General features: G+C 54.5%; 1 protein-coding gene across 3 annotated transcripts in view; it reads right to left on the bottom strand.

Annotated features, from left to right (window-relative positions):
- Window positions 1-16,882, bottom strand: part of PTDSS2 (phosphatidylserine synthase 2) — a 44,379-nt gene extending 27,497 nt beyond the window's left edge. Inside the window, exons 1-2 of one of the 3 annotated variants that reach the window (XM_064287483.1) lie at window positions 16,695-16,882; window positions 10,506-10,607 (exon numbers count right to left, since the gene is read on the bottom strand). In XM_064287483.1, the coding sequence (XP_064143553.1) occupies window positions 10,506-10,607; window positions 16,695-16,882 (290 nt within the window). Of the gene's footprint in view, window positions 1-10,505; window positions 10,608-10,733; window positions 11,208-16,694 lie in introns of those variants that run through there. The other 2 variants (XM_023542210.2, XM_023542211.2) reach the window with 2 other exon arrangements.
- Window positions 16,883-17,537: the final 655 nt, after the last annotated feature.

The following is a 17,537-nucleotide window of genomic DNA, read 5'->3' as shown; positions in this document are numbered from 1 at the left end:
TGGGGCCCTTCACTGTGGGTCTCAGGGTTCACCAAGATGCCACCACCTCCCTTCACTCCCTCCCATTGGCAATCCCAGCCCACTCCACCCAGAGGGCAGCCATTCAGCTCACCACTGCAGGGGACCTGACCAGAGTAGAGGAGAAAAGGTCCCGCTACACTGTGTCCAGTGAGGCGGGATCCATGCCAGGACCATAGCTCAAGTGAGGACTTTCTAACACCTGGCATCGCCAACCTCTGTGGTCCCCCAGCTGCCAGTTCCCAACACTCCTGCACCCCGTCGTCCTGACAGCTGCATTCCTGCCCTTCCTCTCCTGGTGTCCGCCCCGCACAAGCCTTATCAGCTGGTGTACTGGGTCTCCCCTGCTTGCAGCGGCCACACCCCCTGCCCAACTGCTCACACTGGGCCCTTGGAGACCCCTCAGTCTATCCCCCCAAAACACCTGTCTGACCCCTCTGCCCAGGAGCCCTCTCCACATCATGGGCCGGCACTCTTAGGAGGTACCAGGGTGAAATGTTATCATGTCTACAACTTAACTTCAAGAGGTTCTGCAAAAAAGCAAGTTATGAGACATGAGGCAACAACGCACACGGCCCAGCAGTAAACTGAGAAGGGGCTCAGCGTCCTTTATTCTCTCAACCTTTCCAAGAGTTGACATTTCTCAAAATAGAATACTGGCGAAAAATATTAAGTAGGCCCAGCATCACTCCTCTCTTTAATTAACATGCCATCTGGTTTGTCCTCAAACCCTCCTGCCTGATGCCTATGACCACCTTGCCTCTGCATGTCCACGGGGTCTGTCACCCCCAGAAAGCTCTCAGGCTGGGCCGCTCGCCTCTGCCCTGGGCACCTGGCTCAGGCCAGCCACCCGTGGAAGGCTCTTGGGAAGTGGGGACACATGAGAATATCACCCGCCCACCCCACAAACTTCCTCAGGGAGGTCTGTGGTCCACGTCAGGTGGGTGGGCGTGCCCAGCACATCCTTCAGCCTGCGCAAGTCGGGACGCCGCAGCTGGCCTTGGGGCCTGGAGCGCTAGGGCCTGTCAGTCGAGCAACAGCACTTTTAAAAGAAAAGAAACATGTTAAATTTCAAATAATCTTTTTTATTCTAGGACAGTGTTAGATTTACAGAATTATCGCAAAGATAGCACAGGGTCCCTTACACCCCATACCCAGTTTCTACATCCTCCGTCGGTCTGGCATGTTTGTCACAAGTAAGCAGTGCTGATACATTACTATTAACTAAAATCCATACTTTACTTGGATTTCCTTAGTTTTCCCCAAATGTACTTCTTTTCCTCCAGGATCTCTCCAGGACACCATGCCAAATTCAGTCCTCATGTCTACTTAGGCTGACTGGGGCTGAATGACATCTGTTCTTCACTCTTCGACTCCTGTGTCCTTCTGATATGGGCGTGCTTTGTTTCTGAGCTTGTCCTTACTCTGAAGACACCCCAAGCTCATCTTGTGCACTTCCTGCCCCAGCCTCTACTCAGACGTGTCTCCAAGGAGCCCTGGTTCCTTCACTGGAGAACAGTGTAGAGACCAAGATCTGGGTGCTCGCTGCTACTGGGGTATCATTGCCCCTTGGCCGTCTCAGAGAACAGAGGAAGGAGATACATGTGTGTACGCTAACTGTCCCCCACGTGTCTGTCAGTTTGTCGTACCCTGGGGGTTTGCACACTGTTGGGATGCTGGAAGCTAAGCCACCGGTATTCAGATACCAGCAGGGTCACCCATGGAGGACAGGTTTCAGCTGAGCTTCCAGACTAAGACAGACTAGGAAGAAGGATCTGGCAGTCTACTTCTGAAAAGCATTAGCCAGTGAAAACCTTATGAACAGCAGTGGAATATTGTCTGATATAGCGCTGGAAGATGAGCCCCCCAGGTTGGAAGGCACTGAAAAGACGACTGGGGAAGAGCTGCCTCCTCAAAGTAGAGTTGACCTTAACAACGTGGATGGAGTCAAGCTCTCCGGACCTTCATTTGCTGATGTGGCATGACTCAAAATGAGAAGCAGTAGCTACAGACATCCGTTAATAATCAGAACATGGAATCGTCCTTATAAGCAAGGATACCAAGACTATGTCTCACATACTTTGGACATCTTATCAGTAGGGATCAGTCCCTGGAGAAGGACATGATGCTTGGTAAAATAGAGGGTCAATGAAAAAGAGGAAGACCCTCAACGAGATGGACTGACACATTGGCCACAACAATGGGCTCAAGTACACAATTGTGACAATGGCGCAGGACTGGACATTATTTAGTTCTTTTTGAGTCAGAACCAACTTGACGGCACCTAACAACAGCACTAACCTGTGCATATACATGTCTGTAAATCTTTCCGTGTGTAACCGTCTGTATAGGTATCAAGCTAAATGTGACTCCCAGGACTACGCCGAGACCTGGCTCTCACTATCCATCTGCTGACTTAACTGTTCAATTCCCGTATACATGCACAGCGGTTTAGAATTGACTTGTACCCTCGTGGCTGTGAGTCCCTGGGTGGCACACATGGTTGAGCAACTGTTAACCGAAAAGTTGGCAGTTCGAACCCACCTGGAGGTGCCTAAGAAGAAAGGCCTAGCAACCTGCTTCTAAAAAGCCATGAAAACGTGCGGAGCCATTCCACTCTGCACATACGGGGTTGCCACGGGTCAGAAACAAGTTTTCGGGACCTGGATAACCCGGGTGGGAAACGGCTTTCTCTACCAGACTACAGAGCCTCCGTGCAGCTCCTTCTGCCTTAGGCTTGGAGATGCCATTCATTTCCATCGCCACCCCACTCCCCGACCCCCTTCAGTGAGGTGGTTTCCCACGTTTGCAATACAGCCAGATTCTCTAGTCACGGTCTGCATTCCATTCTGGGAGGCCCTGGCCTTGACCTCCCAAATAGTTTTTTCTTTTTGATTTGCGTACATTAAAGCTTACTTTTTGTGCTGTAAAGCCCTACAGGTTTTGAAAAATTATTAATGTCTCGTGCTCACCATTACAGGATCACGCAGAATACTTTCACTGCCCAAAAAAAATCTTCTGGGCTTCACTTCCTCAATCCTCTCCTTCCCACCCCTGAACCCCTAGAAAGTACTGATCTTTTTACTGTCCTTACAGTTTTGCCTTTTCTAGAATGTCGTAGGATTGAAATCACGGAGTATGCAGCCTTTCCACACTGGCTTCTTTCACTTAGCAATACGCATCTAAGACTCAGGTGACGCAGACATCTAGGTCAACTGGCAGAACAAAGTTTATTAAGAAAACGTTCTGCATCCTACTTTGGTGAATGGGGTCTTAAAAGCTTTCAAGCAGCCATCTAAGATGCATCAATTGACCCCTACCCACCTGGAGCAAAGGAGAATGAAGAACACCAAAAGACACAAGAAAATATTAACTCAAGAGACAGAAAGGGCCACATAAACCAGAAACTCCATCAGCCCGAGACCAGAAGAACTAGATGGTGCCCAGCTACCACCAGTGACCACCCTGACAGAGAACACAACAGAGTCCCTGATGGAGCAGGAGGAAAGTGTGGCGCAGAACTCAAATTCACCTAAAAGACCAGACTTAATGGTCTGACTGAGACTAGAGGAGCCCCAGGAGGCATGGCCCCTGGACTGTTAACCCAGAACTAAAACTATTCCCGAAGCCAACTCTTTAGACAAAGATTAGACTGGTCTATAAAACGTACTAATACTCGTGAAGAGTGTGCTTCTTAGTTCAAGTAGATACAGGACAGCTCCTGTCCAGAGGCAGGATGAGAAGGCAGAAAGGGACAGGAGCTGGTTGAACGGACATGGGAAACAATGGGATGGGAAGGGGGTAATGTGCTGTCACTTTACAGGGATTGTAGCTAGGGTCACACAACGGTATGTGTATAAATTTTTGCATGAGAAATTAACTTGAGCTGTAAATTTTCACCTAAAGTCACACGCGCGCACACACACACAGAGCAATTAAAAAAGATACAGGTGGTGCGAACAGTTAATACACTCTGCTGCTATCCAAAACATTGAAGGTTTGAGTCCACCCAGAGGCTCCTCAGAAGACCCGGCAATACTTCTGAAAAACCCTATAGATCACAGCTGTACACAGACACACACGGGGTCGTCATGAGTCAGAGTCGACTGTGGGGCTGGAGGGCAACCAGTATGCCTTTTTGTGGCTTGACAGCTTCTTTGTAATCACTGAGTAGCACGACACCACACGAATGTAGGAGTTTGTTTATCCATTCACCTGTTAAAGGACCTTCTGATTGCTTCCAACTTCCGGCAAGTACAGGCAGTCCCCACCCTAAGGTTCCGTTCTGACGACTTTATTGTAAGTCATTTCTCACATAGAGTATCTTGTTTTTTTTTTAGTTTTCATTATTACTGCCTTTTATTATCAGCATTTTTATAAACCCCGTTTTATTTGTCTTTGGGATTGGAAACATCACATATAAACTTACAGATACGTTTTAATAAACACGTATATTAAAAAACACAAAAATTTACTCTCACGACGCGGAAGGGTTTGATGACCTCGGCATTTGGTCAGCTGCGGTAACAGCCACCTGTGGAAGGTTCTGGATCATGTGGACTAGCCTTGGGAGTGCAGATGGAGTTTCTAGTCAGAAAGTCAGTGACAGCTGTCTGAACATTCCTTTTGTCTCTTCATGTATTTTGTGGTAACACCTCACAGCTTCCTTAATCTGCCTGTTGACATTAGCAAAGTTTTCAGCATTTGGGTCCATGTTTTCAAGCAACTGAAGCCCCTGATTTAGTTTAGAAAACTAAATCTACAGGGCAATGTTTTGAAGAGTAAGTCAGAGTTGAACACCTAAGAATGACGACATTAGCAAATTACAAGCTGTCACACTGCATATGCTGTTCAAAATAAGAAAGGACGGTCCTAAGTGCAGTTTGTCTTAACCTGAATATGCTGTAACTCAGGGACTAAGATGCAGAAAGCTGCTACAAATATTCACATGCGGACATCTGTGTGGACGTGATTTTCTACCTCACTTGGGCACACGACTGCTGAGTCTTATGGTGAGACCACGTTTGGCGTGTAAGAGACTACCACACCGTCCTCTAGGCCATTCTGCATTCCCACCAGCAGTGAATGGGAGCCTGTTGCTCCGCGTCCTTGTCACCATTTGGTGTTGTCAGCGTTTTGGATTTTAGCCATTTTGACAAGTATGTAGTGGTTCTTCGTTATTTTAATTTACAATTCCCTAATGATATCATTTTTTTAAATGATATATGATATTGAACATGTTTTCACGTGCTTATCTGCCATCTATCTTTAGATCAGGAGCCCTGGTGGACAGTGGTTAAGAGCTCAGGCTGCTACCAAAAGGTTGGCAGTTTGAATCCATCAAGCTGCTCCTTGGAAAACCTACAGGGCAGTTCTATACTCTGTCCTAGAGGGTCGCTATGAGTCAGAATAGACTCGACGGCAACAGGTTTGGTTTTACGTCCCAGGCTTTTGACCAGTTTCTTTTTTTTACCACTTAAAAAAAAATATTGTGCTTTAAGTGAAAATTTACAGAGCAAATTAGTTTCTCATTCAAAAATGTATACACTAGTTGTTCTGTCACGTTGGCTGCAATCCCTGCACTGCGTCAGCACTGTTCCCCTTTCCTTCTTGGGCTTCCTGTGTCTATTCGTCCAGTTTTCCTTTCCCTTCCTGCCTCCTTATCTTTGCTTTTGAGCAGGTGTTGCCCATTTGGTCTCATATACTTGGCTGAACCAAGAAGTATGTCCCTCACAAGTTTGTTTTATAGGCCTCTCTAATCTTTGACTGAAAAGTGGGCTTCGGGGGGTGGCTTCAGTTCTGAGTTAGCAGGGTGTCTGGGGCCATAGTCTCGGGGGTTCCTCCAGTCTCTGTCTGACCAGTAAGTCTGGTTTTTTTTTTTTTTTTTTGTGCTTTAAGTGCAAGTTTACCCATCAAGTCAGTCTCTCACATAAAACCTTATATACACCTTGCTATACACTCCTAGTTGCTCTCCCCCTAAAGAGACAGCACACTCCTTCTCTCCACCGTGTCTCCATGTCCATTCAGCCAGCTTCTGTGCCCCTCAATTTGCCCAGTTTTTAACTGTGTTGTTTGCTTTACTATTGTTGAGTTTTAAGAGCTCTTTGTCTAGTTCAAATACAAGTCTTTTTATCAGGTAGGTGTTTTCCAAATATTTTCTCCCTGTCTGTACCTTGTCTTCTCATTTTCTTAACAGTGTCTTTCACAGAGCAATTTTTAATTAAATGGAGTCCAACTCTGAATTTTTTCTTTCATGGGGAGTGCTACTGGTACTATATTTAAAACCCACCACCAACCCAAGATTGCCCAGGTTTCCATTAACGTGTTCATTCTTCAGGGAGTTCTGCAGGCTACAGCTAGGTCTGTCCATAACATATTCTCAGTTTTTTAAAACTCCAGTGTGTGAGTTGTGTATAGGTTGATTTTTGTTTTGTCTTGTTTTTTCCATATGGATGTTCAATTGTTCATTTGTTGAAAAAACTATCCTTCCTCCATTGACTGCCTTTGCTCCTTTGTCAAAGACGATCTGTCAGTACTTATGGGTCCATCTCTGGCCTCAGTACTCTGACTCACTGATGTACATCTCTGTTCTTCTTCGGTACCAGGCCATCTTGATCACTGCAGCCTCATAGTAAGTCCTGAAGTCAGGTAGTGTGGGTCTTCCAGTTTTATTCTTTAGTACTATGAATATGTTTTTTAATGTAGCCTAAAACATGAACAAATTTAATTCACTAAATTTGTTAATGAAATAAAACATGAATCAAGGTCCCCTTAAATGTGATGGTCAGAAAAACTGGAAACCGCCCAAATGTCACAAATGAAGAAAAGACGGGCAGCAGACGCCCCTTACAGTGAAGATGCAGCTGCCGATGGACCCGGCCACGTGGTGGCACAGAGCTACTGTGTGCATGACGGCAGTGCACAAGGGCACCAACACACAGCTGCCTTCAGGCAGAACAGGATGGGGGAAGGCTGCAGGGCAGAGGGCACACAGGTGTGTACTTGTCAAAACTCGCTGAGCTGACCGCTTGGGAAAAAAAAAAAAAAAACCCGCTGCCATCGAGTCGATTCCAATTCATAGTGACCATAAAGGGTAGAACAGAACTGCCCCATAGGGTTTCCAAGGAGTGCCTGGTGGATGTGAACTACCGACCTTTTGGTTAGCAGATGTAGCTCTTAACCACTACGCCACCAGGGTTTCCAGAACTGGACACTTAGATTAATTTTAGTAAATGAAAATTAAACCTCAAGAAAGCTGATTTAAGAAAAAAACCAAAACGAAGCCCTGCTAAGTGACAGGACCTGTTAGAATAATGACGCGTAGCATTAATTTCACAGCTTATGGAAAACTACACTCTAAACATTAACTTTCTAGAATAAGAATATCCTTTAGGAAGTCTTTTCTATGCACAAAAACTGCCCTCAGGGGCACTGAGGAGCTCTCACGGAATAAAGACACACCAGCACCTAGGCCTTGGGATGTACTGGGGATGCACGGAGGACCCTAGGGGGACATGTTGGTGACACACTGGGGGAGGCACAAAAACACATGCGGGGAGGCGCTAGGGGGACACGTGGAGGATGAGTTGGGAATGCACTGGGCACGCGCTGGGGGGACACACAGATGTGCATGGGGGGTGCCAGGCGGACACACTGGGCAGGAGGGAAAAGGAATGCTGCCAGCGGGTTCTGGTGGGCACAGTGGGGGTCCGGGTGGGCTCAGACAGAGGAGCCCTGCAGTACCACGGATCACTTTTGTGTGGCCCTTCTTCCCATTATCTTGTAACTCCCACCCAAGTGACTGGGCAAGACTGTGCAGGTATGGTAACTGTGGACCACCAAAGGGACTTGTCCTGCTGGGCTTGAGGTGAGCTAGCCCAGAGGCAGGAGAAGAGCCCTCTATCACCAAGGAAGGACAAACCACCAGGGAAGACCCGCAGGAGACGGTGCAGTGAGCTTCCCAGCTCACAGAACAAGAAAACTGAGTGCCATGGGGCAGAGGCTGAGGGCCAGGGAGAGGTTTGCCTGCAAGCACAGATGGGAAGAGGCTGTCCTGAAGGAAGAACCACACCCTTGAGAGTTCCTAAGCCTGAATTATAACTTGCTTCCCTAGTAATCCCCGTACTTGTGAGTACTGTCTGTGAGCTGTGTGTGGCCACTGCGATAAATGACTGAACTCGGCAGAGAAGGAGAGAGTGCCGTCGGAGGGACCGCTGGTGTCAGCGTCGGTAAAGATGGTGGAGAGAAGAGGCGTGTCTGGCCTCCGGCTCACAGGAATCAGCCTTGGGCTGTTCGTCCTGATGCTCCTTCCCCCTTGGGAGGTTAGGTGAGGTCAGACACGGCCCTTACGCCGTTTCTACAAGCCCCTGCACAGACGAGCACCAGATGCTAGGCAGCAACCGCGGCCTGGTGAGCTGGGGACGGGGTGTTCTTTTGCATTCCTACAGGGGCCAAGGGGCCAGAGAACATGAGCTGGGAAGATGTCCGGTGCCCCCAAACAGACCTCCGGAGTAAAGAGTGCCCCCGAGACCCTGGAATTCCTGTGCATCAGACAGCACGGGCTGGAGGAGGCCTGGTGCCCCATCCCCAGGCTGGCACTGTTGCTCAGATTCCGTGACATGGGGGCAGCCCAGGGGTAGCGCCACTGCTAGAAGCATGGGGGCATGTTCACAGGGTTCTTGGCTGTTGTTCCAACAAGGCTGATAAGCCCCTCCTTGGGGTGTGGAGCTCCTGGCCCTCTGGGTCTGACCACCCAGTATGGGCCCAGGCCCAATGAGAAGGGCCCCAGAAGAGGGCTCTGAGCCTCATACAGACACAGCTGTTTTCTGACCTCTCACCCAGCAGGCGTCCTGTGAAGGAAGCTGCCCCACCCTTGGGGGGCGACTGGCTGGCCTGCCTTTGGGGTCAGACTCATCCTTATGGCAGCCCATGCCCAGCCCCATGAGAACCGCTCATCTGTGACCCAATTTCTCTTTCCATGTGAGAGTGTCTCTCAAAGCACAGCGAATCCCATGCCCTCAGTGCCCCACCCCGCACACCAGGTGATATGCAGACCCTCGTACCCAGGTGCTGACAGACAAGGTAAGAAGACCACGTTCTTTGGAAATTTCCTCTAGGCAAACACCGGCACCCTGTCAATGCCTCACTGTTTTCCAACATGCCACAGGCTCAGCATCCCCAGGGTGACATCCGCAGGGACCAGGGGCAGCAAGAGCAGACCCAGGAGGCCCCAGCCCTGGGTGCCCAGGACCAGCACAATCCTCACCTACGTCTAGACTCTACTTACTCACGAGTTCCCTGTGCCTGTAGATCTGACTGAGACCCAAGCAGAGAGCACGGGGGCAGGGAGGAACAGACAGACAGAGATAGAGCAGAGAGACAGAGAGGGAGCAGACAGACAGAGATACAGAGAGAGGGAGCAAACAGACAGAGATACACACAGACACACAGAGAAAGAGAGGAGGAAGGAGGAAGGAAGAGGCAGACAGCGAGCTCAACAGAGACCCAGAGGCAGGAAGGCAGCCACTGGCCTGAGGGATGAGAAGCAGGAAGGCACCTGCATAGGTGGAGAGGCCAGTATGGCAGGGCTGGGGTGGGGAGGTGGCAGGGGCAGTGTGTGGGAGGGTCCAGCCCAGCTGGGGCCTAGAGGCCCAGGTAAGATGCTGAGCCTGGGCAGTGACAGGTGTCCGGAAGTGCTGGATCAAGGACAGGGGCTTCATCTGACAATGTACAGAAGGCTGCACAACAGAGAGGCAGGATCCAGGGAGGCTTCTCACCACTGGGGGTACCCAGGCGGGGCTGGCGGTGCTGGCGGGAGGGCTGGCACTGGGGGAGGTGTGTCCGGAGCCAGGGAATGTGTTTCAGCAGCAGAACTGCAGGACTTGCCCACCAGTCAAACCTCACCTGACCCCACACACCAGGCCTGTCCCACCCCGTGGTGGCCTCTAGTCCCTCCTCTGCCCTCCGGCCATCCTCGCAGAGCCCTCGCCAGGAAGCAGCCCTGGGCAGACACCATGCAAGGACGGCAGAGGCATGGGATAGGACGGCTGATTGCCCACATGGGTTCTAGCACTGGATACAACCTTTGCAGGGAACCTGAAATACAGCTTGCCCCTTTCCTGAAACGAGGCCAGAGCTTGTCAATCTGACACTCGCCTCACGTCTTAAAGCCAGCTTCGTTGACAGCAAGTGCTTGGAGTCCACACCACTGACAGACCCACGTCAGCCAGGGGCCACCACTTGGGGCCGCAAACCCACACCAGAGATGCCCAAGCTCAGGGGCTGTCCCAGGAGACGTCACACCCTGGCCAGTCACAGTAGGAGACAATGTGCCCGAAACCTAGGCCCATGGCCAGACTGGGACTGACTGGTTCCACTTAAGAAATGCTGCCCCTCCAAGCGGGGCCTCAGAAACTCGAGGAGGAGGTCCGGTGGCCAGCCTGAGCACCAGACGCGCCCGCCCCACACACCGCCGGCGGGACTGTCACCTCTTGGTGTTGTAGGCTGTGTCCTGAGGCGTCTCCTCCAGCAGGGTCACGTAGCCAAGTGCACAGGTGAGGATGAACAGCACGGTGAGGGTGTGGGCTCGCCTGTAATCCAACATACAAGCACAGACGTGTCAGAGGCAGGGAGGGGGCAACAGTGTGCATGCCACACGCAACCGTGTCTACACAAAGGACAGTGTGACCTTAATCTTCAACTCACAAAACACGTACCACTGGGCGCTGTCAGCTGGGTAATTACCAGACGATGTGTACATCTGAGGGAGTCAGGGCTGAGACCCCATGGAGGCTGGAAGAGGACAGCCCTGTGCCCAGTTGAGCTGACGCCCCATGCTGAGGGGCTATGAAGGGGGCAAAAGGGTGCTTCCCACCACTGCCTCCAGGTAGGGCAGTGGGCATAGGCTGTGCTTGTCGTAAAGTGAGGCCGGCGCTGCGCACCCAGGGGCCGGACGTGCCACCTGACCAAGGAGACCAGGCATGCACGTGGCCTGGCTGTGGACACTGTCTGGCACCCTCTGCCTCACAGTGACTGCCCTCCACAAGGAAGAGCATGGCCCTCGGGTCATAAGACCTGGTTCTTGATCCCAAACCAGGAGAGCGTGTCCTGGAATGGCTCACTGGACTTCTCTGAGCCCCAGCTCCCTCTGTGGACAGTGCTTCTGACCCCGAGGACAGTACGGAAAATGATTTACGCACGTGAAGCATCTCGCACAGTGCTGGTCCCGGCCTCCTCGCAGAATTCCATAAAACGTAAATGTTTAAAAAACAAGAGTTATACTGTAATAAAAATGAAAAGGCAAGCCACAAACTGAGAGAAAATAGTAACAACACATATATCCGATAAAGCGTCTATCCAGTACATATAAAAAACTCTCAGAACTCAACAACAAAAGAACAACCCAATAAAAGCCAAACAAAAGATTTGAATGGACATGTCACAAGAGAAGAAATACAAAATGCCAACGAGCACGTGAAAAAACGTGTTACATCATTAGTTATAACAGAAGCAAATTAAAGCCCCAGTAAGACACCACTACACACCCACCAGTGCGGCTAAAATTCAGAAGACTGATGGGACTCAGAGCTGGTGAGCATGTGCAGCAACTGGGACCCTTGCGCATTGCAGATGAGAATGTAAAATGGCACAGCCACCCCAGAAAAGCTTCTGAGAAAGTTAAACAGACATTTTCCTGACCAGGAGGGTTCTGAGGGCCTTGACACCCAGGACAGAGCAGAGGACCCCAGCAGACTGATAAGACAGACACGTGTCCCTGGGAGGCTGCTACAGAGGCTGGGGGAGCTGGGTGGCCCTGGGCACTTGGAAGTGGCCCGTGGCTCTCGAGTGCTCTGAAGAGCTAGTCACATGGGAGAGGTCACCTGACGGGAGAGAGACAGGACCTTCTCTTCCCACCTGGAGGCTCTCACTTGGGCGAGGGGCCTGGAGGGCGGCAGGGCCTGTAAGAAAACAGGTGATGTAGCCTGTCTGAGGGAGGAGTGATGTGACACAGAGAACTAGCCATCACACAGCATGAGACCCTCAGGGAACAAGGCAAGCCAACACAAAGGTGTGGCAGATCTGGAACATCAAGGAGCCTGCAGGAGCGGCTTACAGGAGGGACCCCTCACCAGGAGGAGGCAACCCTGTAGCATGGCCATGACCCGGGCGGTGGGGGGGTGAGGGGATGAGGAGGACCCTCCAAACACACCTTGGCCCGGAGCCTGACGACCCTGTGGCTCCTCCCTCCCCGTGCAGCATCACAGACAGGCTCCGAATCCCAGCAGCTCTGGGTCTCTGTGGCATAGGAAGACGCGCTCTTACGAACGCAAGTCAAAGTGAAAACGAGAAACCTTTTCCTCCGACTTCAGCTTCTTTGACATTACTTTCCACAAACAATCTTTCTGTCATTTTTTCAGTGGCTCAATCAGGACTCAGTCCCACAGGCATCCAGTTGGCCCTGGTGGAGCACCCACCACCTGCCAAAGACACAGGGCTGCCTAGAAAACATAACCTGCCCTGCCCTGCCCTGCCCTGCGCTGAGCATCACTGAGGGCCTGCCCAGCCATCCACAGGCCGCACCCCCAGACCCAAGAAGTAGAGTAAGAAATAAGGGGACCCAGCTCCCCTACCCCACCTGAGGCAGGAAGGACCCAGGGGGCCCTCTGAGCAGGAAAGACTTCAGAACTGCCAAAACCAAAGGCTCTTTGAAAGTAAGATCTACGCAATTAAGTTTAAAACAGGCTCCCGCGCCTGGCTCCTAGTGCTGTTCCCACACATAAACGAACTCACAGGGCCACGTGGATGTCACAGAAAAAATTTAAGGGCAGACAGACGTGCTCTCAGACCCAGGCACAGGACAAACTGGCATAAATCCTGAGTCTGGTCACTCAACAGGGTGAGGGTCTCGGGCCAGCCAGCTCTCCCCATAAGTGCAAAATGCCCTTACCATCACCCCCTAGAGATAGCCACACTTGCTATGCTGAGGTGAGCAGGTGGGCACACAGAGGAGCCGGCCTCAGCAAGACAAGGACACCACCTGGCCGATCACCAGGGCAAAATGGCTTCACTGACAACTTGTGCTTCCCAGGTCTCTGTAACACTGGAAAGCCACTGACCCAAAAGGCTGTCCCTGCTCCAGACTGCCCAGGATCACCCCAGCTCGCAGCACAGGGTGAAGAGCTGCTGTAAGACGCACTGCTGAGTCGCTGGGAACATCCACCCTCGGCTAGGTGACTTGAAGGACAAGTGCAAAACACACTCAACGTGCGGCGGTCTCATGCCTGGCTTGGCGTCCCCGGAAAGCACCGAAGCCAGGCAGTGTTCCCTGGCAGCTCCAGAGGTCAGAGCTGGCCGCTTCCTCCAGACCATTTTAGACCACACCAGATGAAGGTATCTCCCAGGGACTCTGCCAACGTCAGTAGCTTCAAACATTTCCCTGAGCCAACGCCCCTGGGGGTTCCCCTGGAGAATGCTGCGATCTGGCAGTCATGGGCCAGGAGCTCCAGTGCCCCTCACTTCCAGGCCCAGGACAGGAGAGGCCACCTGGTCACTGTAAATGGAGCTCCACCTCATGACCGTAACTGACAAGTCACAGCAGAGAAACACAAATCCTCACACACGCTCCAGTAGTGTCACATGGGCCTGGGACGCGGTCTCTGGAAGTGAGAACCCCCAAAACAAGGTTCAATCATATAAAAGTTCCTTTCGGTAATTCGGAGACATGCAATCGCCTTCATGGTTACATACTATTTGGATCAGTCTTCATCTATATTATTCCTTCTTTTCAAACGATTGTTATTAAAATTCTCCGAGATTCAAAATCGGCTTTAAGCCTTCACACAGGAAGTCAGTGAGGGGTTTTAGAAGATGAAAAGTCATCCTCGCCAGGCAGCACTGATTACCTGCCCTGAAGAAACATGAAGCTGCCTCCGTACAGGAGGGGAGTGGAGGGGAGCCCCCACGCCCTCTCTGCTGTACCCCAGACTCACCAGCCCTGCCAGTGCACACACACTCCTGTTACAGGAAAGCCAGAGCCACCGCCAAGAAACTCACAAGGCGGGAGGGGATAACACCAGCCAGCCACAATGCACCCCCCGAAAGCCTCCTGACCCCAAGAGTCACTGTCACAGGTAAGCCCTGCTATAGCCAGGGACCTACTTGCCACATCCACCCCAGACTGGGGACCCAGGTGCTCAAATCCCCCCCTGGACCAGGGACTCGCATGCTCATGTCACCCTTGGACCGGGGACCCACCTGCCAATGTCCTCTCCCCAGCCCCCCAACTGGGGGTCTGCGTGTTCATCTCCCCCTTATACCAGGGACCCATGTGCCCATATGTCCCCCGAGTCAGGAACCTGCATGCTCATGTCCCCCCTGGATGAGGGGCCCACACAGATACATTCCCACTAGTCCAAGGACCCACTTGCCCACATCCCCCTGCAGTTCAACTGATTACTTTTGTGTGGCCTTTCTAGCTATGGCCTTGTAACTCCCACCCAGGTAATTTGGCAAGACTATGCGGATAGGGTAATTTCAGGCCACCAAGGGGCTTGGTCAGTTTTCCCATCCCACTGGATTTGCAATGAGCCACCCCAGAGGCAGCACCAAGAAAGAAGAGCCAAGAGCTAGCAAGTCCTTTGGACCCAGAATCCCTGTGCTGAGAAGCTCCTGGAAGCAGGAGACCAAGACAGAGACAGAAAAGAGAGAACTGTAACCCTGAAAACAGTGAGAAGTGGAGGCAGCAGAAGGCAAAGCGGTGCCTTTGGGCAGAGGCTCATGGCCAGGGGAAGGTGTGCCTGCAGAATCTAGCACCTGGTCTAGTTCTCTGCTGTACCCCCAGAGCAGTCACTGGCACCCCGCAGAGCCACGATGAAGTGTTGGCTGAGTGAATGAGTGAACAAATGTAAATAAGGGAAGCAAGCCCACCCTGAGTTCAAGGACTTCAGAGACCGTAGGGTGGAAGCCCTTCTCCTGGCTCACTCAAGACGCCATAGGGGATTATCTGCCCACAGCAGGGTTCAGGATGTCTGCCAACCACCCATCCATCTCAGCAGGGAACGTGCATACCTCTGGTCCGGACACAACCCCCAGCTTGCACGTGAGCTTTGCTTCCTGCCACTTAGGCTCTATCTGGAGGTGTGGTACTGTGAGCACCTCCCTCTGTAGTCTCCACCTGGAAGCTGGCACCTTCCTGGAAAGGTCCATTCACAGCAGCCCCCCACCGGGCCCCCTGCATTATGTTCACTATGTCCCCCAGCTCTCTCAAGACGTACACCACACTTAACCACCTTCTCCAGGGCCCACCACAGGACTCAGTGACGTCTGTCACCTGTTGTTCAACTGTGTGGAACAGGACATCCAACAGGAGAAAAAAGTCCAGAACTGCTATGAGATCGGCAGGGCCTGAAAGAGCTTGGAGGGCAGAGGGACCAGCCCAAGGTCACAGAGCCATCAGGTGGAGCCACCCTGGGAGCCCAGCAGGCCAGGGTGGTTCTCCCTGCAGTGGAGCGTGAGCTCTGGAAGGCCTGAGCTGCCCGCGCCGTCTCCAAAAGCAGAGCCGGTACTGAGTCGCCCAGGGTGGCAGAGGTGGCCCCGCAAGGGGCAAACGAAGAGAAAAGTGCAGTCTTTACTCAACAAACGGCACAGACTAAGAAGGCCATTCCTGCTAGTTAAGATCATCACAACAACGAACGCGATAAGTTCACACAGCCTCAACTGCTGTTCAGGAATCCAAAATAAAGCCATGGAAGATCAGACAAAGCCTCTCTAGATGGTTCTTCACTCCAGTCCTCCCTGGGCTAGGGGGTGGGAGAAGGAAGGGAGCTACTAAAGGGGAACCAGGGCAGTGGGAGCTAACTTGGACCTCCCCACCTCACCAGCAAAGAACGAGACAGGTGGCCTTTCCGGAAACCACAGGGAACGGGGGCCTGGGTCCACCTGCCGCCGGAGGGGCGTGCGCGGCACCCGGGGTCCGCTCCGCCCGGAGGCAGGGAAGGCGTCTCGGGGAGACGCAGAGGCGAACGCCAGGCGGGCGTGCAGCACCACAGACCCTGCGCGGGGCGGGCGGGGCAGGGATGTGCCCCGGGGACCCCCGCCTCGGGCGCGCCGCCCACCACCCACCGCAAGACGCGCCTCGGGGGCCTGCCGCCCGCTGCGCTCGGGGCCGGGGGCTCAGGGGGCTCGGGCCCCGGCGGGCAGGCTCGGGGCCGGGCGGGCTCGGGGCCGGGGGCTCGGGGGGCGGGCGGGCTCGGGGCCGGGGGCTCGGGGGGCGGGCGGGCTCGGGGCCGGGGGCTCGGGGGGCGGGCGGGCTCGGGGCCGGGGGCTCGGGGGGCGGGCGGGCTCGGGGCCGGGGGCTCGGGGGGCGGGCGGGCTCGGGGCCGGGGGCTCGGGGGGCGGGCGGGCTCGGGGCCGGGGGCTCGGGGGGCGGGCGGGCTCGGGGCCGGGGGCTCGGGGGGCGGGCGGGCTCGGGGCCGGGGGCTCGGGGGGCGGGCGGGCTCGGGGCCGGGGGCTCGGGGGGCGGGCGGGCTCGGGGCCGGGGGCTCGGGGGGCGGGCGGGCTCGGGGCCGGGGGCTCGGGGGGCGGGCGGGCTCGGGGCCGGGGGCTCGGGGGGCGGGCGGGCTCGGGGCCGGGGGCTCGGTCCGGGGACAGGCTCTGCGCAGGACGCCCCCCGCCCTCACCAGAAGAACGTGTTGGTGCCGTCGTCGTAGACCTCGGACTCGGTGCTCCGGCGGCCCGGCCCAGCGCGCTCCCCCGCCGCTCGCCCAGCGCACGGGCCGTCGGGCGGCTCCTCCAGCGAGGCCTTGCCGGCGGGCACAGGGGACCCCGGCCGCGGCCCCCCGGCCGCCCTGCGCTCGCCCCTCCACATGGCGCCCCCGCCCCGAGCTGCGGCGCCTGGCGCTCTGACCCCACGCACGCCGGGTCACCGGGGAGCACGCGGCGCGGGGATCGCCGGGAAGGGGTCGTGGCGCTCGCTCGGCGGGGTCTCTGGAGAGCTGGGGCGAGGGACGGTGAGGAAAGGGTGGCCAGAGCATTGTGGGACTTGTAGTCCCCGGAACGGCGGCTGCGAGCGGCCACCCCCGGTGCCGCGGGGCATCCTGGGTCTCGTAGTCTCCGACGCCACGGGCTGGTCGCAGCGCTTGCTGGGAAGGACGCCTCTGGTTGCTACGTAACAGGAGCCAGCGGGCGGGCGGGCGAGGCTGACAGCGCGACGCCGTGGGTGGGGCCGGCGACCCCGACCGCCCTCAGCCCGTGGGCCGCGCGCTCTCCTCGTCGGGACGGAGGCCCTGGCCGGGTCCCCCTGGGGGCGCGTGCCGACCCTCCGTGCTACGCGGGTGGGCCAGATGCCCCGGCAGCTCCCGGCCTCGGGCCTCCAGCGAGTCCCGCCGAGCAGCCGTAGTTCCTGGGGGGGTCCCGCCGGACCGGGGCGCCAGACGCGGGGCAGCGGGCATGCCGACCTTGGCTGACTCAGTACAGGCGCTCGAACCGAGCTCTCGTGGGAGCCGGCGGTTCACCCCAGGTTG

This window comes from Loxodonta africana, chromosome 7 (genome assembly GCF_030014295.1).
Source record: "Loxodonta africana isolate mLoxAfr1 chromosome 7, mLoxAfr1.hap2, whole genome shotgun sequence".
In the NCBI taxonomy this organism is placed as follows: domain Eukaryota; kingdom Metazoa; phylum Chordata; class Mammalia; order Proboscidea; family Elephantidae; genus Loxodonta; species Loxodonta africana.
The sequence above is the reverse complement of the archived record's forward strand: the minus strand, read 5'-3'. Positions and strand labels throughout refer to the sequence as shown.